The sequence below is a fragment of the Falco peregrinus genome, chromosome 6, assembly GCF_023634155.1.
Source record: "Falco peregrinus isolate bFalPer1 chromosome 6, bFalPer1.pri, whole genome shotgun sequence".
In the NCBI taxonomy this organism is placed as follows: domain Eukaryota; kingdom Metazoa; phylum Chordata; class Aves; order Falconiformes; family Falconidae; genus Falco; species Falco peregrinus.
The window spans coordinates 74799601-74826217 of record NC_073726.1 but is presented as its reverse complement, the minus strand read 5'-3'; the positions used below and the strand labels follow the sequence as shown (position 1 = coordinate 74826217).

The following is a 26617-nucleotide window of genomic DNA, read 5'->3' as shown; positions in this document are numbered from 1 at the left end:
TTTGTTCCTTTTATACCTGTTCGGCACCACTGAATTCAAGCAGCATTGGAAGATTATTCAGGAGGACTGAATTTGCATGCTTATTTACACTTATTTTAAAAAACCCACAACAACAAACGCTATTGGAAGAGAATACCTCCAAAATGGAAGGTGTATCTTTATAAGACAAAGAGCGTCCTTTTATATATGGCAAATCAAAGTATTCTTCCAATATGCTTTTGTTCAAACATCTTCACCTAAAAAAACAAATGGAAAAAAAAATTTGGGTGGAGAACAAACTTGAGAGTATCAACCCTAAAAGCTAAACTACTGGAAAGTCCTCCTAGAAAATTATTTAAGCTGAAAGCCACTATAATAATCACTCACCTGTTCTTGTTGCTGCTTAGCCAGCTCCATTTGTTGGCGTTGTTTCTCGATCTGTGATGCAGCCAGTTTCTTCTGTTCATCATGAGCTGCTAGCAGCTGTTCTCGCAAACTGGTCAGCTGATTGATCATACCCATGAGCTGCCTTTCTTTCTCAGCTAGGCTTTCTGGAGTCCCTGGGCATCATATGGTGAAAAAAGAATAGTAAAGAGAAAAGAGGAAATTTAGAGCTAGCCAGGTTTTTTATTTTGCAGCTTCACTGTAAGCAAAGTTTTAGCAGAACCAAAGAGCTGCAGCATATTGCAATACACTGCGCATTAAGACCTGTCCCTCTATAGCAAAACGAGCCATGGAGGATAATTCTGTACACATGCTTTGATCTGGTGTTCTCCTTCAATGTTTCCTTGCCCTTTCATCTATTTTCCGTTGCCTTCTTATCAGATTAAGGGGGGGGGGGGGGGGGGGCGGGGAGGGGGGGATGCTGCCTGTTTTGAAACAGTTTCAAATTTTAAACACTGTTTATATTTTATGGGGATCAAACCCAACACTTCCAGTTTTGAAAGACAATTACATTTTTGTCAAAAACTTCTGACAAAGACATATCAATGCTTTGACACCTACAGAAATTGTCAGATGTGTATTAACGTCCCTCTATAATCAAGTGGAAGCAGGGAAGTCTCCTGGGTGCTGGATACCTTTCCAGCTCCCCACACCCAGCCTTCTCGCTGTTAGCAGCACAGCGCACACCAGCTGTCAGCACACTACCTGTTATGTCATCTACAGCTGCCCTGATTAGGATGAAATTATATAGTATTTAAATTGTCAATAACTACTATTGCTGTTGCTGACACTGATGAGCATTTTTAACGGAAAAAGTATTGCCTAAGCATATCAGACAAACTGAGTTAAGCGTAACCCACCATCTCTCTCATTTGTAATGTCGGGAGAACAGGAGAGTTTGGCAGACACAGACAGACGAACTGACTACCTCGCTCTCATAATCACTCTGTAAAAATTCTCATTCTACCCAGAAGGACATGGGTTATAAGGGAAGGAAAAATTCCAGGAAAAATCAAAAACTATGAATCATACTCTCAAACAAAAAATGGCACTATTAGTATATCCAGGATCATTTGACTTTGAATTTAAAAGACCAGAAAATATGTGTTGCAGCTAATTCACAGATATCTCCAATACCACCACACCCTCTTGCATGAGTCAGATCCTATGAAACCCTTTCTAAAAAAGCTTCAGAAAAGGATAAAGGCTATCAGTGTCTATGCCTCCTCTGAAAATAGCCTGCTTTTGGGACAACCCTGCCACACAAACCTTTCTCAAACACAGGAAGCGCTCTTCTGCCAATGTCACCAGTGCTCTCCAAGTGAGGAAAAAAAAAAGAAGAGAAATTGGCGACTATGCTAAACATGTTCCTAGCCAACTATCAGTCAGACATGGAAAAGAGCTACTGGTAATAGCTCATTTAGTCTACCCCCCTGCCAGTGCAGGAATGTTCCCTACAATATATTTACTACAGCTTTCTAGATGGGATTGAAATGTCTGAAATAGTGAATCATCCACTGCTTTCTTTGGAAGACTGTACCACAGCCTTGGAGGTGTCACTGTTAGGGCTCTTTGCTTGATAGTTACTTTAATTTACATTCTCTTAATTTCAACCTCGTGTTCCCAAGCAACCTCCCATTTGCTATGTGAGCCAAGTGCAGGTCCTTAAATACATTTGCAGGCAGCCATATACAAGTGGTAAAACACAAAGAATCAACATTTTCCTATAAAGGAAATGTAACTTGATTAACTTCATATTAAGATGCTTGAGATTTATGTGAAAATATTCTCATCACATAACAAAGAACTACAGCAGAATATTCTCAGATATAGCCTCCAAAAAACCTGTGGTACAAGCTGGAAACTTGAGAAACACACTGAAACAGGAACCATAGGACTTTAAACCTGTTCTGCTAAAAACTGTGAAAAGTATGGAAGCCAGTGCTAAAATACTAACACTGCTGAAGAAAACACTTTTAACTTGGGATTTTTATTTCAAACATTGGAGACGGAGAACTGTTACAAGTAATGCATTTGCCACCTGGCCAGATAATTAATCAGAAATTTCTATTGCCACTTTTCCATCCTTCATTTGTTTTTCCCTAGGAAAAAGGGTGCAGTGTTTCCAAGTGGCACAGCAGAATTATTCTAGAAGGCAGTCCCTTCCTCATCCTGCCTGTGGCTAGTGTGTCGGTTTACTGTAATGCTCGTCTAATGAAGACTATCAGTATCCTGACACTGGCAGTATAACACGCTGGGAACACTAAAACATCTGAAAACTACATATTTTATTTATTCACTCGGCAGACATTTTATTCCAAACTTTTACTGAGGGGTGAGTGTGCACAAGAGAGGGAGGGAGAAGGACCTAGAGAAAGCAGGAAAACACAGGATTGGCTTATTCCTAAAGTTAGGGTAAGCAAAAAGAAATCACTGTCAAATAAACTGTTCGACAAATACACTCACACAGATCAAAGATCTCAGCCAGTACTGGTTCATCAGTGTATTTTGAGCTCCTACAGTAGCTTTCAGTTGGGAATCAAAAAGCACTTTGTAAAGTTAAATTAATCCCCACCACACCTTTGAAAGGTGGAAAAATGTTTCCATATGTGTAAACTGACAGAGGGGTCACAGAGTTAGTTACCGACAGCAGCAGAAAAAGCAATGCTGATAGCCAGCCCTGTGCTGCAAAGCTCAGGCTGCGCTTCCCAAGAGGGAGCAGGAGGCTCCATGCGCTGCCGCCCCGAGCACGACGCGGAACACCTGCGCAACTGCAGGGCCATCCACCTACAGGTCCTTCTTTAATCTGATTTACCTAGAGAGAAGCCAAAAAAACTTCTTCCCTGGGAAAACAGCAGCTTTATTTGAGTTGCAGGAGTGAGAGGAAAGACTGGATGAACTAAGAGCAAGTGCTCAGGGTACTGGGGTGCTGGTGCAGACGCCGGAGCTGCAGGCACGCTGCAGCCGTGCAGCTGTGGGCAAATCCACCAAACTCTGTCTCTTCACTGTTGCTCAGTATTTAAAGAAACTCCGAGGTGCCTGAAGTGAGGGGCTTTATGTACTAACTTTACAAGTACAATGCATAATTCCTTCAGCTTCTAAAAATGGAAGGGAAGTAGTATGACAAAAGGCAGCCTCCTCGCTTTGTATTTCTTGAGCAATTTCAGTTTGCTAATAAACCAAAAGGGAGAATTTATCAGTCAAGTGCTAAAGAAAATCTTTTGTTGGAGAATACTTTCCGGAAAACATGGCTTAGTAGGTACTTTATTTTCATGTGTTTAGCACGTCCTTCTAATAACTTCAATAACACTTAATTATAATTTCAAGTCTTTATGGTATCATTCCTTGCAAAATAAGTCCTCAGGCAGCCACACTCTCAAGTGACCTGCACAAAACCAGAGGCAAGAGAGACCAGATGTGTGGGTCTGCTGGGAGTCGGTGAGCTTGGTGCTAGATTTCCCCTTGCCTTACCCACAGACCTATATAAGCCCCACTGATGACGAACGACAGATTGGTTTGAATTTTCTTGCAGAAAACTGGTGGCTTATAAAAGTGTGAAAATTAAAAGAAGTACTTGAACCAGACTGTCTTGATCATAAAGTGTTTGCATTCAGTTTGTTTGGGTTTTTCCATGTTACCCTTACTACCTAGCACACCTTTTCTATAATATCTTTCATGAAAATGGCCAACAAACTGGCCATTTCACAGTTGATTCATAAATTACTTAGTTTGCATAACAAATGAAGGCCAAATGATGCCTGATGTTATTTATTTAATGGTGAGCTGAGGGCAACAGCTTGGTCACTACGTAAGTACATTTAGTGACAGGAAATTTTTCTGGTATATTAAACCACACTGCAGAGATAGAGCACCAGTTGCCATTTTTGTATCCCTTTCTAGATGCTGTAGACTGCAGGTAGGCAAGGATGGTGGACTTCTGTCCTATCGTCACTATTTTCTTTCTGTTAACCCTCATGAGATCTAAACCTTTATCATCATGTGAAGTGTCTTGGCACCTAAGGGCTTTCCATTTTAAGAATTCTACAGCTTACAGAGCAAAACGTGTCAGTATTTTAACTAACTACAGCACCAACCAGATAAAGACAGTTGCTTAAATTATGCTACCTGGGAATTAATGAACTATCGTTGTGGCGGCTAATGCTGCTACGACTTGGGAGGCAGTGCAAACCTCAGTGAGGATAAGCCACCAGCCCCAGCAGCTACCTTCAGCCACTTCATTATTAAACTCACTTAGAGCTCCTCCGAGTAGTACAGAGTTGGGAATAGTTCTGGAGCTGGCCCGTACTCCACACACACAATCTGTACAGTTGCAGTGCTTTCACTCCAGCTATGCAGCGCGGCTGGGAGAAAAAACAAGTGCCCATTATTGCAGTGAACAACTTGACAGCAAGCTAGACCACTTCACACAGGTATTGAGTGAGGAGTAAAAGGAGAGTGGCTCACATCAATGGCTGCCTCAAAAATTACTCCTAATTACCGTCAGATCCACAACAAATAGATATTGCACATTTTATCTTTAACAAAGCTTTTTAACTGCCAGACTGCCTGCCTTTCAGGAGCTGGCTGTATGTATGTATGGCTCATACTGTTCTCTCTGTACTGCAATGGCAAAATGTGGGTATTTCACAACTCATCAAAGCAACTCAGGGAAGAGAGGCATCAAAGTATACACTACGGGTTGATATAGTGAATGGCCCAAGAAAAGATGCTTTCCAGATGCGTCAGCTTATTCTCTACCACCACAAAAAGAGATTCGGAAAGAAAAACCTCCATGTTTGTGGATGCAACACCCACAGCAGATGGCAATAAAAGAAGACTCAAATTAGTGGCATTCTGTATCGTCAAACCTAAACTTCATCTCAGATCAACACTATCCATAATAGTGTTTAAGTAGTAAGAGAAATTTACTCAAATGTGAAATAAACTATTACACATTCTTAGTTCTGATTCACAGTCTCAGACTGGCAGTGACAGTAACATTTTAATAAACATTAGAATGAAGACACCAATATGACCAAATGACACACTTAAAGTGAGAAAACGAACAGGAGAAACCTTGGCATATCCACCCAAAACAGAACCAAAGCAAAAAAAAAGGCAGAGAAACCAATTTTGCAATCAAAACAGTAAATACTTTATTATAATTTATTAGACAGAATGAGAATGTAAATGAGAAATTAGGAAAGCCAATATTTTCTTAACAGGCATTTGAAGCTTTTGCTGCAAATGCACAAGCAATGAGAATGTTTGCCTGCAGCCAGCCTACGGATCCGCTCACATCCGCACGGCACCCAGCATATTTTGCAAGGGGCAGAGACGTGGCAAGGCTCTCCTCAATCCTTCTGACATGTCTCAAACTGCTAGGAATGTTATCAATCAGGGGTGCTCATGTGCACACTCACGCACACCCATACAGACAGTGAAATTTATCCCCCGAGTCAGTTTACTATCAAAGTAATTACATAAATAGCTTTTGAACTGTCAGCATCTGTCTTTCAAAGAAAAATCAAAGAAAACAATGTGTGAGTACAAAGCCTGGAAGACACAATAGTATTGCATTACGTTTGTATCATTAACTATGGTTACAAAAGAAAAAAAAATATCCTCCTGTATCTACACAGGTTTGGGGGGGGGAAGAAAAATCATTAAATGGAAATAAGAATATTTTTAACTACTCTGTATTCAAATAACGTTAGGATGTATTATAATAATTGCAGCATGCAGTATAGAGCATTTTTTAAAAAGCATCAGCTAACTGATCTTCTTCAAGACTGTGAGCAGGCAGAAAGGTAGTGGTATGCATTTTTTTTTTTAAGAAAAAACTGAGATGTTTGCGGAAACTTGCCTAAAGTAATTCTTACCTTTATGCACTATAAGCCATTTTATTACTGGCCTCACTGAAGTCACCAGCAGAACTATTTCAGTAAGGCCAAGAATATTCCTACTGACTTTAACAGGGATACATGTTAAATAGATAATTAAATCTTTGCTTGACCCAGTTTGATACCAGGTAGGGTTCTAGCCAAGGGGACCCTATGAATGAAGCAATTATTGATGCCATCCAACTCAGCAAGCAAACCAAACCATGCCACAACACAGTTTCTGTCTAACTTTACTCTGATGCAACAGACAGTGTGATGAGGACACAACTACAACCCGTACATCAGCTAAAAACTGAGTCACCTCCAAGCATTTCCTGCAGCAGTTTGTTTTTTCAGTGTGATTTTTCAGCTAGGGATGTAACGATTTTGATACAAAATTGAAAAAGAGACGAGAAGGAGCTTTTTCAAACTGAACAGCCTATTAACTAAACTGTCCTCAGAAGAATCAAACCCCTACTAGCACTTACTATATTCAAATAATAATAAAAAATATCAGCAGTACATATAATAAGTACTTTTTTCTTGAGGGTTTCATTCTGGTATCTTTTCTTGAGAGTTTCATTCTCATCCCATCGTCAACTCTTTTTCTTTCCCCACTCCCCACCCCAGCTTTAACTTTGCTCTGCCACATAAGAAATCCAAACCCAACATTACCCTGCTCGGTAAGGAAAGCAGGAAAGTAAAATAGACAGGTCATCTAGTCATCTTCTACTTAAAAGCAAACTAATCTTTGTCATGCTCACTCTGAAAAAAAAAATAATCTATTTATAATGCAACAATTTTAAAGAGGAGTATTCTCCCCTTGCTGCACAGCACAGACGGCTGCGCTGCTGACGTCACCCGACAGTGTATATGTGAGGCAATGGGGACCTGGTGTTACGTGCCTTCAGGAAACGTAGTCTGATAAACACATCTAACTGGCTGAGGTAAGTGCAGAATTTAAACTCTTCTTTCTTCTGTCTTTGAACACAAATGTCAAATGTTTATGACCAAGCAATAAGTATATAATTTAAATTACGTACTTGCTGGTATGTGTTGGTGGGTGGATGTGGGTATGCGCTTGTGCACGTGTGCAAATTCCCTTGATGCTTCCCTATCAATACTTCAGAAAGTGTTTTATTTTGGACTGGCACACAGCTTTTCAGGCCAGTAAATCTTGGAGCTGCCAGGACATAAACATCTAAAAACTGGCATTTATCATTAAGTATTTAAGCCAACTTTACTACACAATGACTGCATCGCTTACAACTACCTACCTTGCTAAATTAAATTACTTCATCTGATTGATATGGGAAGTCAGCATAATAAAAGAAAACTTTCTGACTGCTTTTGACTCAGCAAGCCTCAGCCACCAGAAAAAGAAACAAGGAAAGAAAAAGCCCAGAATTCAAACTGATTTGTCTGTACCTACAGATTTATGTAGTGAATCTTGTTTTCTGTTTGACAAATAAAAATCCTTTTAAGAATAGCAAGCTAGAAGGAAGTTATTTATTTCAGCATACAGACACTCTTAATCTTTTAAGTTTCAGTGGAAGACTTTGCAGAATGAATAAAAACACATGATGAACAATTACCATCTTTTGCCATTACTACCCTCAAGAATTAATATTCTGTGGGGACAAAAACTTAGCCGTCTGCTCTATAACAGACCAGCACATTACTATTTCGCAATGCTGGAAAGAAGTGGTCACTGAGTATTCTTTATTTGCTGTTAGAAAAAGTTTTGGTACAGCAGATTGCAAACAAAGCTTGGTATTCAACCAGGTTAGTAACTTATTGTCAAGGTTACAAAAGGAATAGACAACATTTGTATTGAGACTATTTCTCAAAGGTTATTCATTGTTTTACTGTCTAGACAACAAGCTAGAACTAGGCTAGAGAAATGGCATTTGCTGCTGGAATTTCACGCAGCAGCAGGAAAACCTGTAAAAAACACGTATGTGTATGTATATTTGCTTTGTTTTGACAAACTGGTAGTTGTAGCTCAGCAACATTCATCTCTATCAGCACATCTTTCAGGTAATTTCAGTACAAAGAACTGCTTTAGGTCCCTTTTGTCATCCAACCCTCACACCGATTTTTAAATATAGTGGTTTGGCCTCCATATGTTCAAACAAAATAAAGCCACTGGCATTTGCTACTTTAATTAGTTCAATTTTATTCTCTTCTCTCTATTAATAAGCACTTCTTAAAAAGAAAAGTTGTGTTTCATTTAAATAGAACCTGATTTTTTCTGATCAAATTAGGTACCTTTAAAAAAAAATACATAAATCTGGAAGAACCCAAACTTGCTGCTTTGTCACAAATTCACATTTTTTGCATTTTAGATGCTCTAAAAAAAAAGATTCCTCCAATCCTCCCTTCCACAGATACTACCTTCAACTAACCTGCCGCTCTAAGGTCAAATAGGAGCAGCTCCATCCAGTCACAATCTCCATTTCAGGCTTTCATTTGGCCTGAAAGACTTTCTGCGTTGGTGTGGCTCAGTTGGCACCGTCTCCTTCTCTGCAGCCTGAGAGTATCATATTGCATTGTGACCAACCTCCACTATTTCGGCAGCTGCCAAATTTCCTCTCAAAACTTAGGTTTCCCTGTGTGCCGCTGGGCAGGTTCTATTCCCTGCCCCCCCAGCACTTCTGAAATATTAACAAAGGACTAAAGCTCACTGTCAGCAATTTGCTACTATTAAACACCCCCAAAAAACAAACACAGAGATACTAAGTAGGTTGCAATAAGTATTGAATTTATCTTACCTCCTTCACTTATGACTCTCACCCTCCTTCTCTCCCCACTCCAAATACAATACTATCCACAAAAAATAATGCAAAGCGTCCACATCTGACACAAGTTTGCAAACATTTTTTCAACCATTAATTTGCAAGTGCAAAATTCACACCGCTCCTAAGAAAGTGTGCAGTTTTCACACATCTCCTGGGGATCTGTGCTGTATTAGTCAAAGGTTTAAACCCAGCGTATTCCCCATGAATTACCTCTCTTCTCTTCCCCCTCCTTCCTCTTGTCCACATCTAAACACAGAATCCCTACCTTCCTTGTCTTCAGTTTACAGATTATGCGATCCAAAGTGTCACTCACTGGATTACTGCACATAACCTGAGCACTACTCAAAGCTTACTTGTCTTCAACTTGTCCAGCATTACTTAAATGGAATTATCCGTCACAATCCATATACCGAATCTGCATAGCACACTTATCTCAAGATTCTGTGTGTCACCTACCAGATTATCCGTTTTAATCCATACATTGAATCTACATAACATATGTCTTTAATTCATGGGCTCTGATGCGCTATAGTATTGCTGAATGGATTATTTCTCTTTATCCATTATTGGCAGTTGTAAGACCGTTCACTGCATAGTCTCTCATGCCCCATCTTCTGACGTATAAGCAAAATTAGTCTTCAGCAAACACAGCTCTATCACACATCAAACACAGCTTGATATAATACCCGCACTGATACTTCACGTAACTTGGAACCCAGTTTCCCACACAAAAAGAATGTCTGTTTTATCATGCATTAAGGATTAGGATCGGTAGCCTAATCTTTCATTCAATTACACTCAGAAACTTGTGGTTACTCCAGTACCCTCTTTGGAGTCACCTACATTTAAGTGGATACAATGAAGAGCGGATTTTACCCTAATGCTGATTCCCTTTAACAATGAATGCAGGAAACACTTCACCCGAGTTGTTTAGGAACTAACCTGTACAATGGAAAAGGATTTTCAAACAACAACAAAAAAATATCAGGTTCAGACTTGCCTGGTCTTTCTTGAAAGATTCAGGTGCAATCACTGTGAACAACGCCTTCACTTCAATAGCAAACCAACTCAGAATGATTGGAAACAAAAGTCAGTTTAGCCTTTTGTTCCACACACCTATTCAAAATTAGCTAAGTGGAGAACATAAAAATATGTATTATTATTTCTTGACAACTCTCAATAAGCAAGAGATGGACAAGATTAGCAGAAAGGCTTTGTGTACGCCAGGGAAGTTTTAAAAAGAGTCCCCATCGTGGTTAAAGCTGTCTCACATCAGCCTTAGCAAGACTGCACCTCACGATGCGCCTGGCCACCTGGGAGGCCAGCACCGTTCATTGAAGTCTGCTCAGGGGAGGCCCAATGCCAGTGAAACAGATGTTTCATGTTAATTTTCTAAGCATAGGGATGGCCACCGACATCGAAGAGTGTGGCAATAGACTTCTTATACCTTTTGCTACCAACGGCCCAGCCTACATGCTGCATCTGCTGGAATCAGTAACATCGCTTTGGAGGAAAACAGCCACTTTCACCCTGCAATGCACAGGGATCAGGTGGCTACGCTGAAAGCAGAAAGGGGGTATAATTTTCCTTCCTGTAGATGATCGGTTTGAGACCTGAAGTTCTCTCTGCTCCACTGAATCCAATAAACTGCATTATCCGTGAATAATCCAGAGGTCTTTTGAGCCCCGTTCTTGAATATGATGGATATAAGTAAGTTTGAACAGGCTTTAACCAATTCAATATAGAGTTTTACAGCTTTATTTTAAAATATTTCAATTTAACAGCATGTTTTGCGGGTTTTACTGTAGACTTGTTTTGAACAGAGTAAAAATTCCATGGATTTTGAAACAAAATTTCTTAAGAAATCTCCAGTGCCCAAACTGTATAAATTATTTAGCCCCAGACTACCTCTCCAAACAAAGAGAGGCACTTCAGTTAAAATTTCTGCAGATACGCAAGGTTCTAGATTTTGCCCCATTTAAGTAGAAGAGTATTCCCTTGCAGCACCTTTCAGTCAAGCCTCGGAGCGCAATATCACATTTCCTTTTCCATTAGTAACTGGACATACATAGATCCTTCTTAACTGTGATCTTGTCGCTTGTAGCTAGACCTCTGCACATACTCAGGGATGGTTCTCCCATTTTACAGGCATGCAGAGGAAGAAAGGAGGGCTTAAAGTAGCTGCCGAAAGTAACAAAGGAACTAAGAGGAACAACTGAATACAAAATGTGGGAGTCTGGCAACTTCCAGCCATTCACCAACTCCCCCATCTTTAATAAAATATTACTGCTTTCTAACTTAAAAGAAATCACACTAATAGAAAATAAAGTCTTCTGCTTCATCTCCCTTTCTTTTAATCTCTCCCAGAGAATAAAACTCAATGGTAATAACACAGACTTGGGCATTAACAATATGTAGCCTAGTGCTGAGACTTTAGCACATGACATACTAAACCTCCCCCGGATCTAATGAAAAACACAATGAAATTTTGAACAGTTACATGGAAAAAACTATGCAGTTCCTAAGACAGTTGGGCAGTACAGCTTCTAGTGCTGTCCACATTCCAGGGTGTATTAATAATAAGACGCTACTTGTGCGGGGTTTCCAAATATCACTAATAGAGAAATAAGGAAAAAAAAAATACAGCTGCCAGGCCAAATACAGGGAGAAGTTAATTAAAAAATCACAACTGGAAAACTTAATAACTCTACGTTCCTATAGAAGGACAAAAACATTTTCTAGCATAATATACGTGTGTTTGGACACGCGTACGTGAGTATAAAACAGCTCAACTTGCACACCTTTCATGTTGCCTCACTAAATACAGCTGCAATACAGCTGAGCCATTGTTTGTTGGCCGCTCATGGCTGGCGGTGCCATGAAAACCGCATTCCTGGGCACTAAATAATCAGCCTGCCTGACCCCCCAAGAACCTGTAAGTCAAATTCATTTACCCCCAGAGGGCAATGCTCTATTGTATCCTCCCTCCTTTCTAGCCACCTAGGAACAATGGACAATAATTGCAACTGTCACGGCAGTCAGTAGGAAAAATAAACCAGTGCCTGTTTTCACAGCTTACTGCCAAACCTGATCCAAACACCTAATAACCATGCCCCCAACCATAGAACCACAGTCGCACTAAAAAGCCTCAGATGTGAAGCTTTTGAACAGAGCTACAGAACAATAACTCGACTTGTGTTCAAAATATGAAGCTAAAAAACAAAAATTAAAGCAAAGAAAACTCTTCTTTGAGGCTGTGCTGTTGCTCCCCATCCTCCCCCCAGGCAAGACTGAAAGGACTGTTGAATTTCTTTCGTGCTAGCATATAGCTGCTGCTGCCGCTTTCAAGTTTAGCTTGTGAAAGGGAAAGAGAGGAAGGGAGAAAAAAACATTGCCCTCCAACAGAACAAGATCATAGGGACTGGGAACAGACCGCCTTCTCAGTGCGCAGCACTTCTCAGGGCAGCTTCACCGAGTCCAAAGGCAGAGGGAGAATCACTGCGAGTCCTTCCAAAGGCTCCAGCACGTCCAGAGTTAAGAGGCTCCAGACAACATGCAAGAACTGCTGAAACACACACCCAAAAGTGGGTATGAAAGCTGCCTGTGTACTTCAGGCCTGAAAGATCTTAAAGACTCATCAGCCTGTGGCAGCCGATGATGCTATTTTAAAACAATATACTTTTAAAAAACAGAACTTGCAGATAAGCCCAGTGGCTACCCTGTCTCTTCACAACCTGTAGCTTTACGCACATGGAGCAAACGTGCTCAGTGGGAATAAAGAACCCAGGGTTTGGCCCTCTGTTATAATAATAATATCTTAGCCTATTTGCGGCCGAAGCACTATATTCGGCTATAAAGTTATCCTACATATGTAACGTATACATATATATATTTTTGAATTACAGCTTCTTGGGGAGAAGCTAAGGGAAGCAAGTGGCATACTTTCCAACTTGCGTAAGTCAGCGGACTAGTGCAAACTAATGCCAGTGGCTTACGAGTGACAAGCTGGAAGGCACACATCATTAAAATAACACTATCTTTGCACATGTACCAATACATTAACTTCCAAGAGCGTATCATATTCTACTCTTTACTGAATGCTGCCCACCTCCTGTGCAGAAGGCCCTTAAACTTGTCAGGCACAAGGTTTGGGAGACGGCCTGAATGAGGATCTCGTTATCAGGGACAACATTGGTAAGCAAAGAAAACAAAAATAACAAAGAGAAATGAAATCTAGTTTATAAACATAAAAGAAGGGTTTCATTTAAATCTCATTCTACTTTCACATTTCCAAAACAACATTGGCTTGGATTTTTCTACTCCAGATGTACGCTGATACGAATGGGAGAAGAATCAGAGTCACTGTTTCTTTTCAGAGTGATAACGGCTGCTCTGAAAACTAATTTTTTTACGCACATGTATTTTGAGTCGGTTCCTCATCACAAGCCCTGAGGAAGAATTATAAAAATATTAAATTCTGTGAAAACAAACAACTACAGGTTCCCTAAAATGACCTCACATATATAAAATGGGGAAATATCTTGGCAAAGCAGAAGCTACTGCTGCTGGAGAGTGGTCAAATTTTGTCATTTTCCTTCTGGAGTACAGCTTTAAAAGAACATGCTTTAGTGCACAGATGTTGTACGCTGTCTTTTAAAATCTGCATTGCCTAATTTTGGTACCTAGAGGTATCATTACACAAACTTTGCTCTTTCCCCTCCCCCCCCCTACACACAGAGAAGTCAAAAAAATCTACATCATCAAAATCTGTCCAAAAATTAACAAGGACTTCTGATCACCCTCAGATTTCAGAAGCTGAGCTCTGCTACATTCTGACACCACATAAGCCTGTGTTTGATATGTGATTTGACTTTTTTTTCCAACCCAGTAAGAGAACATGTCCTCTTACAACACAGAATAATATATGCAACAAAAGCTTTACAGAAGTTCATTCACTTAGGGCAATATACCATTTAATTTATTTACATTATCACAGATGGAGAGCATACATTTCATTGAAGCCCCAAATAACGACGTTTCAAGGGGAAGGGAAGAAGAGCAAACAAACAAAGTTCCATAAAGCCAGTGATGGCTGTATATATATTCTCAATTTGTTTTTATCACAGAAACAGCATTACCTTTTATTTCTCCAAAGTTCCCTGATCCCATGGCAAGAAGCTTGTCTTTCCAGTCCTTTGATAGTAGCTTTTCAATACTGGGAGTTTCTGAGTGAAGGGGGGGAAAAAAAATGTAAGCAAATCAACATGACTGTCTCCACAATAGAACTCATTAAAAGTCTATCTGCTAAAAATAAGGCCAACCCTATTCTGGGCCCCAGTTCATAATGACTTCATCAACAAACTGATAAGGGGGGGGGGGGGGGGGGGGGGGAGAAAAAAAAGGAGAAAAAAAAAAGTGTTTTGTCACCTGCGGTTTCAAAACCATTAGCTTTTTCCTCTTGTGGAACAAAGCCCCGGTAATTCTGTATGACAATGGGCACATATAAACCTGCAGTTCATTGTTTTTCAATTTGGTGAACAAGTTGCTGCCTATAATGGATGCCTGTCAATTTCTGGGTGTTAGTCTGCAGTCAAAAAATAATTATGTTGATAAAATGCAGAGTAAAGAGAGAGAGAGAGAAGCAAAGAATTAGCTCCTAAATCTGCTACATGTAATTATATCCCTCTGAGTCTTTACAATTACATCCACTTTATAATGTGTGTTTAAACATCGTGTGGTGGTAAGCATACTGTGGAAAGATTTTCTAGTAACACGCACATTATAAATAATAATAAAAAGTTGGGTATGAAAAAAGCTTTAAAGGATTGCAAAATCCAGAGGGAGAAAAGGCACTGCTTAGAATGGAAACCCATTATTTGCTCATTTCAGATTCTATCACTTCCTTGAAAAATAAAATAAAATAAAATATATTTGTTCGGTATTTTCAGGAAAAATGCACCGAGGGTGTGGATGGGTCTGATATTTATGTCTGTAACTCTTGTATTCTGACCTCCTTTTGTGTAGAATTTTAATGCATAAGTAAATATAAATGCTAACAAAATTCAGAGAACATTAAACTCAATTCCAAACAATGTAATTGTATATTCTTGTCAGCATTTAGATGGGTACACAATTACAATAGCTTTCAATCCCACGATTAGCACTGCATTCAGTTAGAAAATGGAGTGTACTAAAAGATAAGTGTCCCAGTATGCCCCATCTAAATAACAATACCCACACTTATTATCTGGATCTAAGACATATACTGCTATTCTCCACATTTGTGTTTATGTGTATTTGTATTTGTTCAGGCATTTGTTTACCCCCTACCAGGAGCATAAAGGGAGTACATGTTAACTTATCAAAGGGACCGTCTGGCCTAGAGACCATACAATTATTAGCAACTGGTTAATTTTCCCCACAGTAAAAACCATTATGAGCAACCTTCATTATCTCGTTTGGCTAATTCTGCCTCCTTTCTTCAAGCCCCAACTTCCAGCTCGGAGGCAGCCGCCCCGCACCGCCGCGGGGAGGCTCCCGGGGGCCCGGCCGGGTCCCCCCGCCCGCCGGCCGGCTCCGCGCGCCGCCTTGTCCCCTCCGCACACACCGCCTGTCACACCCGAGCCCAAAGCCCCCTCACACCGGACGCACAAACGAGCACGGTGGCTCGGGCACACGGTGCCCTCCCGCTCTTCACCGCCCCCCCCAACCCCCGCCCGCCGCCTCGCGGGGGGTGCGCGCCCGCGGGAGCCCGCGCCCAGGTACGTCCCCGCGGCCGCACCGCGCCGGGCGCTGCGAGCCCAGCGGCCCCGCATCCCACTGGCTGTAGGTGAGATTTATTTTATTTCATCCCCCCCCCCCCCCCCCCCAACGTTTTTATACACGTTGCAACGCTCCGGTGTCCTCTGTAACTGCTCTCAGAGGGGCAGGCTCTGGCAGGAAGGGTCGCTCCTTGCGCTGACCCCGGACACGGTCACCCAGGAGCGCCTGAACGCCAAGTTTTCTGTTAGAAACCCGACAACTGCAATGAAATCCTAACGAAATAGATGGGAGAAGCTGCGGTGCAATGACCGTTTCCCTGCCGGGGCTGACGATACGGAGAAGCCGCCACGCTCGAGGCACTTCCACCGCTACTTCTGAAGTTTGCGGGTCGCCTGGAAGCACCCACGAAGGAAACCATTCTCCCAAACATGTCTGAATAGGTCGAACAAACGCCGCCACTTGTCTTGTTTTAAAAAAAATATTATTTTATTTATTTTATTTTCCGCCGCTTTTCTAAAAAATTCTCGACCAGCGTGTAAACAGGCCAGAGCAAACGCGGTATTTGTAGCAGAGGGCCGTCAGTCACTAAAAGCTAACAAATCTTTGCAAAGCAGGAATGCGGCAATGAGAAATCCATTGTGAGCCGACAATAGGCTCCAAGAGCCTGCAGGCACCAAAAGCAGCCCGCCTTACTTTTAAAAGTCTATTGTCAGCGAAGTCCACCACAAAGCTTTTCCCCCTGCGGCTAGACGAAATATTCGCCGTGGTGCGCTCGGCAAGAAACAGAAGTCTTCTGTCTAACTTGCCGCGTTAAAGCAACAGTAGCCGCTCGCCGGGGCTGCCAGGGCCCCGCTGAGCCGGCCGTGGCTGAGGCATCGCCCGCCCCGCCCCGCCGCAAACGGGGCTGCGGAGCCCGCACCGATCCGCCGCAGCCGCCCGGCGAGCAGCGCTGGGACGGGCCCCGGTGTGACTTTACGGGGAGGGCATGCGTGCGCGGGGGGGGTGTGCGCACCCCGCTGTGTCAATCCGCACCCCGGTGACCGAGGGACCAGCGTTACAAATGAGTACCCCCCTCCGCACCCCGCCACCTGACTCCGCCGGTGATTGCGGGAGAAGCCGGCGGAGGAAACGAGCGGAGGATAATGAAGGCGATGGACCGGCCGTGGTATCAATGACTGAATTTCTGCGAGAATGGTAAAAGATCTCGGTAGGAAAGCGCGATTAGAGATGTGAAAGGCCAAATGGCAAAATCCCAATAGTAACAATGCATCTGTTCATTAATGTGTGAATATGAGTAATATGAAAATTTAACACGATTATAAGCCCCTCAGCAATCCTGATGGCATAAAAGAGATTGTGGTGATCTAATCAGCGCTTCCCCTGTTGAAATACTGTATGTTAACTATTTAAAATGATATTATATAGATTTTTTCCTTTAACCCCCCCCCCCACATAATCATATTTAATTGATGTACTAACTTAGTTTCAAACCTCCCTTGACTTGAACTGCAATTTTTACATAAGGCACTTCAACAGAATTTCGATCTAGAATCAGCAAATCGGTGTCCTTTTGCTAACACTTAAAAAGAACTTTAATTCTGAAAGACAATAGCTTCCTCACCCCTATAGCTTTATAGAGCTAAAGGGCTATATTAAATTACAGCTTGTTTAATTCTATTATATACCGTGTTAACATATTGTACTTACATAAAATATGCTATTCATGTACTCAACCTATCACATTTCAGTAGATGCTTGTGAAATACATTATGCACCATATCTTGGAAACAACCATTTATTATGTCATTTACATACGCCATTAAAAAAAGATTTGAAATTTACACATCTTAAATAAAAATAACTGTTTAAAAGGTTACAACTGTAGAGCTTTCATGAATTATACAGAAACAAAGTAATCTTTTGTTCAGGTTTTTGTTTGATTTTTTTTTTTTTTAGACTTCATTGGGAAGATGATGCTCAAATTAAGAAAAGAAATAAACACTGTATCTTGTTTGCAAAGCACTTGTTCTCTGGATTTGTTAGAAAGTCAGTAGAACTTTCAACGCTTGCGCACGTTAACGTGCAGCTTGAAACTGGGAAAGGGGGTTTGCAGACAGGTACTACTATTCTTGATCCCCACTTCACCACTTACTCCCCCCTTGGATTCACCAGAACAATGTTCCTACATCCAAAATCTGAGGCATATTGTGACAAATTTTGGATATGCATCAGGATAGCTAATATGATAATCTATATTAGCATTTCCAAAAAGCTATACACGGTGTGAGCTGCCACTCTAAGTTCTGATTATTCAGAGTGTCTCCTAATTTCATCTTCGAGAGGAACCCAGGATTAGCCCCATTTCTTCTTCCGAGTCCCACTTGAGCTAAGGATATCCTCCATTACCTATTTGCAATGTAGGTCCTACTGCACACAATAAAACAACTCCAAGTCTATCCACAGCACAGTATGAATACATCTACAGAAGAGTTGTTCACGGGTTGCTTGTGAACAGTAATTCACTAATGTTTGGGAAACATTTTTGTTCCAGAAACACTATAAAAAGTGTTAAGTGGTGTTAGAGAAGGGGATTACGGGTAGGGTACCAAAGAAAAAGACTGATGGGAAGAATAACAGGAATCATTAAGGCAATGTTGGCGAAGAGAAGACCAATTGAATTAATAGAGATACAAATTCATCCACAAAAATTATTTCTGCTGTCTCTATTCAGCACATTTGTCAGTCATTAGCTCTTTCTAGAGATATTTACGGCACATTTTGTTTTTCTTGTTTCACCCTTGCCTCTGTTGCTTGCATATGCTTCTTCGCATCACTGCATATGGCAATACCCACTGGTGAATGGCCCTCCAACTGTGCCAGCAGCACACTGGCTCCTCGGTGCCCCCGGCCCGGCCCCGCCACTCTCCCTCCTCCCCTCCTGCCCTCCTGTGCCAAGCACCATCGAGACTGACTCCCTCATCTACAACAATGAGACCTGGAGACCGATGCCAGCAGCCAGCAATTCTCACACAGGCCTTCAGTGCACAGAATTAAACCACTTTCTCACTGGTGCAATAGTCCCATGTTAACTGCTCTGATTTGCATGTACAGACTCACGTATGCATTGATCTGTATGTGTTGGGCACGCATATACATACGCTGTATTGCTCTGACAGTAACGGAAAGCAAAGCATCTAAGTAACATAACATCGCTTTTTAATCTAACTTTTTGTGTGCTAACAAGTGTGGCACTGTACCTCTACTTCTGTATTTGAAGTTTAAATATAGCTTCATCAACTTATTTGCTTAAAAGACTTAAAGTTTTCACACCGAGTAAGCAGCAGTTTGTTTCCAGAAGTGGTAAAGGCTACAAAGCCATAGTAAGAGGCACCACTTTTAGCACAGTCTGCTAGACTTCTATTTAATTTAGTCTGCTTCCAGAAGTTGTGTTAATTTTTTCAGGCATTGTAACTCCCCTTTGGGAATGACCTAATCCTACTCTCAATTCAGTGGCAGTGCAGATGCACGTGTACCTGAACCTGCCTCGGCAGCCTTCCAAAAACACAGTCCCACAGAGCAGTGTTCCCTTCAGGCCTAACCTCTCTGGTAGCTCTTTTCAATCCATGCTCCAGGGTCACAGTCCTGGAAATCCACTTAGAAAAGCTTTGAATGGTCTTCACTGCCAAATCTCTTCCTATTACCTCTTTCTGCTCCTGCTGATTATTTACTAAAAGCACACTTCAGTCTCATGCAGCTGCTTGCTTCCAGAGAAAGGCATGCACTTCCATCATGCTGTAACAAGGTGTGGGACAGGGCATCACCACATGAGGTGCTTCCAGAAGAACCATATTTGAAGAGGAAAGGGGAAAGCAAAGCTCTGACATTGTAAAGAAGAGACAGCTTCTCCCATAAAAGGGAAGGAGGCTGACATTAAGTCGAACACGAGTCAGGAACGGTAGGAGTCCTGCTTTCGTGGTGTGTGGGCGTCTGAGCACGGGTGCTCTCTGAAGGAGATACCCAAAGTGTTCCCTCCTCCATAACTACTGTGAACAGTTCTCGTCCTGGGATGAAAGAGAAAGACTCCTTAGAACAAAGTAAATGAAAGATGTTTGGCCTCAGCAAGGATGATGACATGAAGTGTAGCAGAGCAGAGAGAAGCCAGGAGCTGCTCAATACCCAGCCAGACCACCAGACATTTCCTGCCAACTCGTGTCATTCCTAGAGGAAGAAGTATTTGGTCGGCACAAATGATCACGAATAAACTTTAGCATTGGCTGATATACCTTCCACTTTTGGCAAGCACTTTATATTATGAAAGAGCTGGCAAATACCCTCCATCCATTATTCACTCTTTTCTTCTGCCATGGTCATAAATATGTTACACCTGTTGGCCACAGTTCCACTCACCATTTCTACAACCCTCAGCTATTGACACGCCATCCCACTGGTACTCTGTTCTGTGTTCACGCACCACAACGAACCCTTTCTGGTTTAAATCAGGAAACAAGATTAAGGTCAGATCTCCACTCTTCCTTTAAAAGAGCAGACAAGCACATAGTCAGACACAAGAAATTTCTCTTTTTAGGCACCCATTTCTTATTATGAAGGTCATACCTATACAAAATCAGAAACAATTTTCATAGCAAAGAAAATAAAGCAACTATTATGAAGAAATGTTTGGTATCAGCAGGTTACATAGACACACAGCATCTGCATACACATACGGTTCTCCATCAACAGAATCATGCTTTTAGGGAACTACTTGCAGCTAGGCAAGACACTATGAATCATGAGCAGGCACAACACAGAATGTATTTAAATTTGGAAATCAAAGACCACACAACATACATTTTTCTCTTGCCTTCCAGGAAGTACTGCAATTTTTCACCAGTCTAAAAGCATTTTAAACTTTTGGAGAAGACACTAGGAAACACCTCTATAAATGTAAATACTGTTCAAATGCAGGACATAGTTGCTCAGGCATAATAAGCAAAAATGTGGTGCTAAGGACAATACTACCTGGGGCTTCTCTGACTGGGCAGAAAGTAGTGTGCTGTTGGGTCCTTTGTTGTTTCGAGGTTTTTTACACACAGAATATTTTTTGGACTTTGGGCACAAACTCACGGAGCCGAATGAAATATTCTCATTTCAATGAGATATTTAGGAAGCTACGGTGCTCTGGCCGGCTCATCATAGTGCAACTCTTACTACACCACTTCCATCACAACCACTGTGCAGAAAACAGCTGGGCTACATATGTCCATGGGTGGCTTCCAAACCTACTAAAAAGCACCCTTCTTTGGCAGGGATAACCAGCCTTCCTGCTCTTGAAACCTCCCGTCCCACATGTTAGCTCCAGCCACACATTAGCTCCCATAGCATTTTATTTCAGAGGATAAAATCAACTTCTGTACCCACAGATGACCGTAGTTACCTGTGATGTACAATGACACCAGTTTACCGTAGTATTCTTGTTGCACATACTTGCATAATTTTGTGTACACTTAAATAATAGAACAGTTGTCTTCAGGTTGCTGGCTGTCTTCTCTAATACCCATAATATTGCATTAATGAAGTACACACTACATGAATATATAAGACATTTTTATTGTGATTTCTGGCGCAAGAGTACTGCTTCTTGTGCTAAAAAAAAATAATTCACATAGCCAGAAAAGGCTGTGTAGTACAAGAAATAAATTATTCAAGATTTTAAAATCAAAATCAGTAATCTATGAATGCCACTAAAAACATGATTTTACTCAATCTACAAATACACAAGCAGTTATTTTTAGAACTGCTCACCAATGCATACTGCCAGTCTTACAAGAAAGTTACCTAAAACCACAAGGACATTTATGAAGAAGAAAAGGTTAGAGTAGTCTTCAGATACACTATACTACCAGTTGTTGAACTCATTATCCCTTAGGATGTGAGGAGCCAGCAAACCACAGCACAAGGTAGGAACACATGGCTAAGCAGGACAGGGGGAGGGCATGCACAAGGACTTTTTAAGCTAGGTTTGTGGCCAAAACTAGCATTTCATTCAGCTACACCCTCAGGAACAGTCAGGCTATTGTCTGAAATCTTTGGTTTCCATCACCTGAATGCACCGTTAGCTGTGTCCTTTTCAGGCTGTCTTGTTTCAACAAATGGTCGCCTACTCTGGGAGCAGTGTCACACTCCAGATATGACACATACAATGCAAGAAATGAAGCCTGTCATGTAAACCTTCTGCCAATTCTTCAGTCTCCCAGCAGTGGAGTCTATGTTCATTTTGGGGTTACATAGGCAACACTCAATTTTCTCAGCTTCCATCCACATTTTTGGTACACAGATTCAGGACAGAGTCTGCTTTCAGAACGTGAAAAATTCAGGTATTTCTAAAAGCCTGACTGTCATACGCTTTTTCTGGACTGACAATGTCTACATAAATAAAATGTCCACAAAGCCTTTGTGAGGCCTGCATACCTGACAAAACCACCTCCTTAACGAACACAGTATTGAGTCAGGGAGCAAGCCTGCACCCCTGCTCTCACCTCAGAACAACAGGGAATTCCAGCTCAATCTCTGTTACTTCCAGCATGCTAACTTGTAGACTACATACTCTGCTGCCTTACGTACCGTAGCAACAACAGACCCCATCAAGGCTACTAAGTGTACATTGTTTACCCTCTAAACAATAATATCCTAGGGTTGCGAGCTGCTGTATGACAATTGTCACCTGTCCCACTGTTGTGGGGGACGCATTCATATTTGTGTGCCAGGGCAGCTGGACAGTGGCATGCTCTACTCACACCTCTGTGACCTAGCCTTTCACATCAAGCCTGGAGTCACTGCTGGCTGCCTCGCATTTGCATGGGGATGGGGCCGCGTTACTTGCAGGATACCTCTGAAACCACTATGGCTTAATTATTCTGAAGAAACACTGGAACAGCATAGTTTGTAGTCACTGCTCAGTTATCTTCCATCTAAATCCTTGCCCTTGCAAATACATAGTAGGATATGGCTGATTTGAGGATTGATTCAATCTCTGCCTTCCCCATTTCTGCAGCAGAGCAACTGTGTCCCCCAGAGAAGGGCACACCGAGGCACCGTGAATGGCACTGGATGCTATGCACAGGATAATATATCTTTTGTCACTGAAATTTGTTGGGACTCAGTGCCTTGGATTCCCAAAGGCATTCAGGAGCATAAATCTCATTCTGGAAAGGAATTAGGCTCTAACTGCCTTTGGAGATCCAGGCCAGTTGGCCAAAACAGCCGAACATGAACATATTCTGCCAAATGCGGCATTTCGCTGGCACAACTGTTGCCGGAACATCTATTTCAGCATACAGAATCTTTAGAACAATCCCAAGTCCCCACTAACACTGTCTTCTTCACCCCTAAGAAAATTAACAGATAAGAACGAAGCAAGTTATTTAACCTTAACAAACCTAAAAAAATAAGTTAAATTTTAAAAATGTTCCCTATACTTTCCTGATATACAAGAAATAAATTAATAAATGCAACAAAGTAACTCACTTTCAAACACCTGAGCAGCAACATTTTCCTTTTCATTGATGGTACAATTACACCAGCAGGAATCCTTACGAAAAGAAGGGCAAGAGTAAAATAAAAAAAAACCTCTGCTACTCATGTAAAAAGAGATTTTTGTCTTAATCTGTGTTCTTCAACTTTCTAATGCCTCTTTAATTCCAGGCATCTCTAAATGAAAGAAGGAATTGATTTTCTCAGGAGTGGTCCACCCAGCAAAAAAACCTGTGTCCGTTGACAGAAGGAGGCACTATACCAAGCCTGAGCTTCACTGAAACTCTGAAACCACAAAGATGTTTTAATATTTCCAGAGACTATTTCAAGAGTAACAACATAAAAACAGAGACATCTGGAATTAAATACCATTAAATTTCACTTCAGTTTTATTTTTCTGTCTCACTTGAACAGAGATACTCCACTGTAATATATATTCCCCTGAAATATATTTTTGTATTAGTGCTACCAACAGAGTCAGTTTCTAATTAAAGGGCCATAATATCTTGTTAATATTAACAGAGAGCAATGTTTTTGGTCTGCTAATTTTTTACATGTTCAGCACATCCTTAATAAGCAAGAAGGCTTAAAAAAAGCATTCAACAAGATGACTATACACTAACTTTTTATGGGTATTGACACATCATTAAAGATGTTCTAGGGAGATTCCATGGTTTATCCTCTGACAGAAAAGATCTTTTGTGCTGACCTGTCTCTTCTTAAGTAATTAAGTGCTTTCTCAAAAAAATCCTAAAACAAAACCCCAAGAGAGCCAAAAAGTATACAATCTAAATAACCGTAAAACAGAAATTGAGAACTACAGTGTTTGGCTAGAATTTCAAGGAAATCCTTCTGAAGCTCAACCACTCCACTTCTAAAATCCTAAATTCAACAGCAGCAATGTAACCCTTCACATACAGTTACTATGGCATTTTTTTACCTGAAAGTCTCAAAGCAACATTTTTAAAAATGGAAAAAAATGAGTCTTGAAGTGCTCATAATTTTCCTCAAAATGCCAAAACAAAGGACTCCACGTGATGAAGCTGAGGTGACGATCTTCTAAATAGTCTATCTTTCAGCCCTTACCCAGTCATTATTTCCCACCACCAAACAGTACGCGCCTCCAGCCTCCAGCCACTCCGCTGCAAAGGGAGCTGTCGATAGCTCGGGCTCCTCGCCCCTCGGTCGCCTTTACCTTGACAAAGAGGGAAGAGGAGCCTTATTGCCAGCATGGGAGAGCAATGCAATTAAGAAAAAAAAAAAAAAAAAAGGAAATAAGAAACTGAAACAAGCACTCTTGTCACAAAGCCGCAACTTCTGCTGTTGAGGCCTGGTTTGGGTTTTTTTTTCGGTTGACTATCTCTGCTCTCGGACACAGGCAGCCGGAGCTCCGTCCCCCTCACCCAGCGCCCCATCAGTCCCCTCCATCCCGGCGAGCGGCCAGAGCTGAGCTGAGCTGGCAGCCGGGCGCTGGGGCAGGTACAGCCCCGCTTCCCAGTGGAAGCCACAAAATGTCCTGCTGCAGCTGCACCAAAGTGCATGTTACTGAACTAATCACTGGTTTCAACCCTCCACCCCCACCCTCTTTCTTTTTTTTTTCCCCCTCTTTTTTTTTATTTTTTTTGACAGCTGTCTTCCTATCTTCCCAACAGGTGCTATTAGGCCCTGAACAATGGCGAAGGCTTTTAAGCCACTGCTGTTGACAAGTGAAAGGGAACAACAAATGGCTCGGTAGTGCTCTTCTCCCCGGGTCACTCAACCAATGGTAATAGTTATTATTTTTATTTATTAGCTCTGTGGCACTGTCCTCCATTGTACCTCCTCCAACCTCCCCTTTCCGTGACAGCAAGAAGCTTTTTAACTTTTAATAAAAATGGGCGAGCGCTTAGCTCCTGAGCTGGCTCTTTCTGTAAAGTGCACAGCTAATGAACGTTGTCCATTTAGATCTGGATAATTTATGATGTCAGTGGAGGGGAGGTGGGGAGGGCTGGATCCAGATATGGCCATTAGTTACACTGCCAGGAGTGGCAGCAAGAGTAAGGGGAGGTGGAAGCTGGACAGAAAGAAGAGGTGTCATATGTCCCGTCCCTGTCCCCCTCCGTTTATTTTTTTTGCAGGATAATTACAAGGTTAGGCGATAAGTAAGACACTCCCTCTTTTCAGGTTAACACAATTTTTCTTTACCCTTCTAAGCATTTCAATGACCACATTATAATGCCCTTCAGAAAACAATGGCAGATGGAAGAAAAGTTAATTTTCCCTTAAATGAAAATGACTGCGCCCATTTAAATGATGCACTCAGACCTGTTACCACTAGGAGAAAAATACATGCCAAAATGTTTTCTGATCCTAATAATGAATATGTGCATACATACACATATATTGACTAGTTGAGGTTACTCAATCAATGTATGTAACACTCCATCAAATGCAGACATTGTATTGCCACTTGTTCTGGCAAACCAGGTAAATATGAAGGCAAATCAGGCAATTCCACGTCCAAACAAAATCAGTAAGCCACGAAGTAAGTCACCTGGAAGCACTAATATACTTGAAAGCACAATGCTAAAAACCATCAAAATATTGACATATCACAGAACTGGTTGGTTTAGAGTCACATGTTATCAATCAAATTGAGGTAAGAGCACATACATCTTTTGATTATCTGGACCCATTTATTTAAATCGTAAGTTGACAGAATTGTGTAGTGAAAGGGCTACAGACATCAGATTGTCTGCGCACTTCCTAGAGTGTGTAGTATTATAATTTCAACCTAATGATAATATTGAAAAAAACATGAAATACTCATTTGGGATGTTAATAAAACCATTAAAAGGATTTAAACAATTGAAAATAGAAAACTGAAAAGGATATCCCCCTGAAACAAGCAAGAAAACACATAGTAGGCTCAGATTTCTATTCTCTTTAAAAATACGACAGACTGTTTTACCACTGGAAGTGAGAATTAAAGCACATACGCCTGATGCTAAACAAGTACACATCCTGAACTCCTCTTGCACAACATATGTGAAAACAAAATCTCAATCATTGATTGCCAGATGCCAGAAAGATATGAACAATAATAATAATAAGAAGAAGAATAAAAAGATGTATACTATAAATCAAAGCTTCTGAAGTGCAGGTAGTTTCACAGTAGATCAGACTGCTAGTTGTGATGTAGATTATATTTGCATGGAATCATTATGTCAAATTAAGTAG

The 26617-nt window shown here is 41.3% G+C and overlaps 1 protein-coding gene across 11 annotated transcripts in view; it reads right to left on the bottom strand.

Annotated features, from left to right (window-relative positions):
* SOX5 (SRY-box transcription factor 5) overlaps positions 1–26617 on the bottom strand; it is a 296996-nt gene that overhangs the window by 151052 nt on the left and 119327 nt on the right. For all 11 annotated transcript variants that reach the window (XM_027790491.2, XM_013301316.3, XM_055808076.1 and 8 more), the window contains 2 exons: positions 14245–14331; positions 367–539 (listed from right to left, as the gene is read on the bottom strand). In XM_027790491.2, coding sequence (XP_027646292.1) covers positions 367–539; positions 14245–14331 — 260 coding nt within the window. The remainder of the gene's footprint in view (positions 1–366; positions 540–14244; positions 14332–26617) is intronic.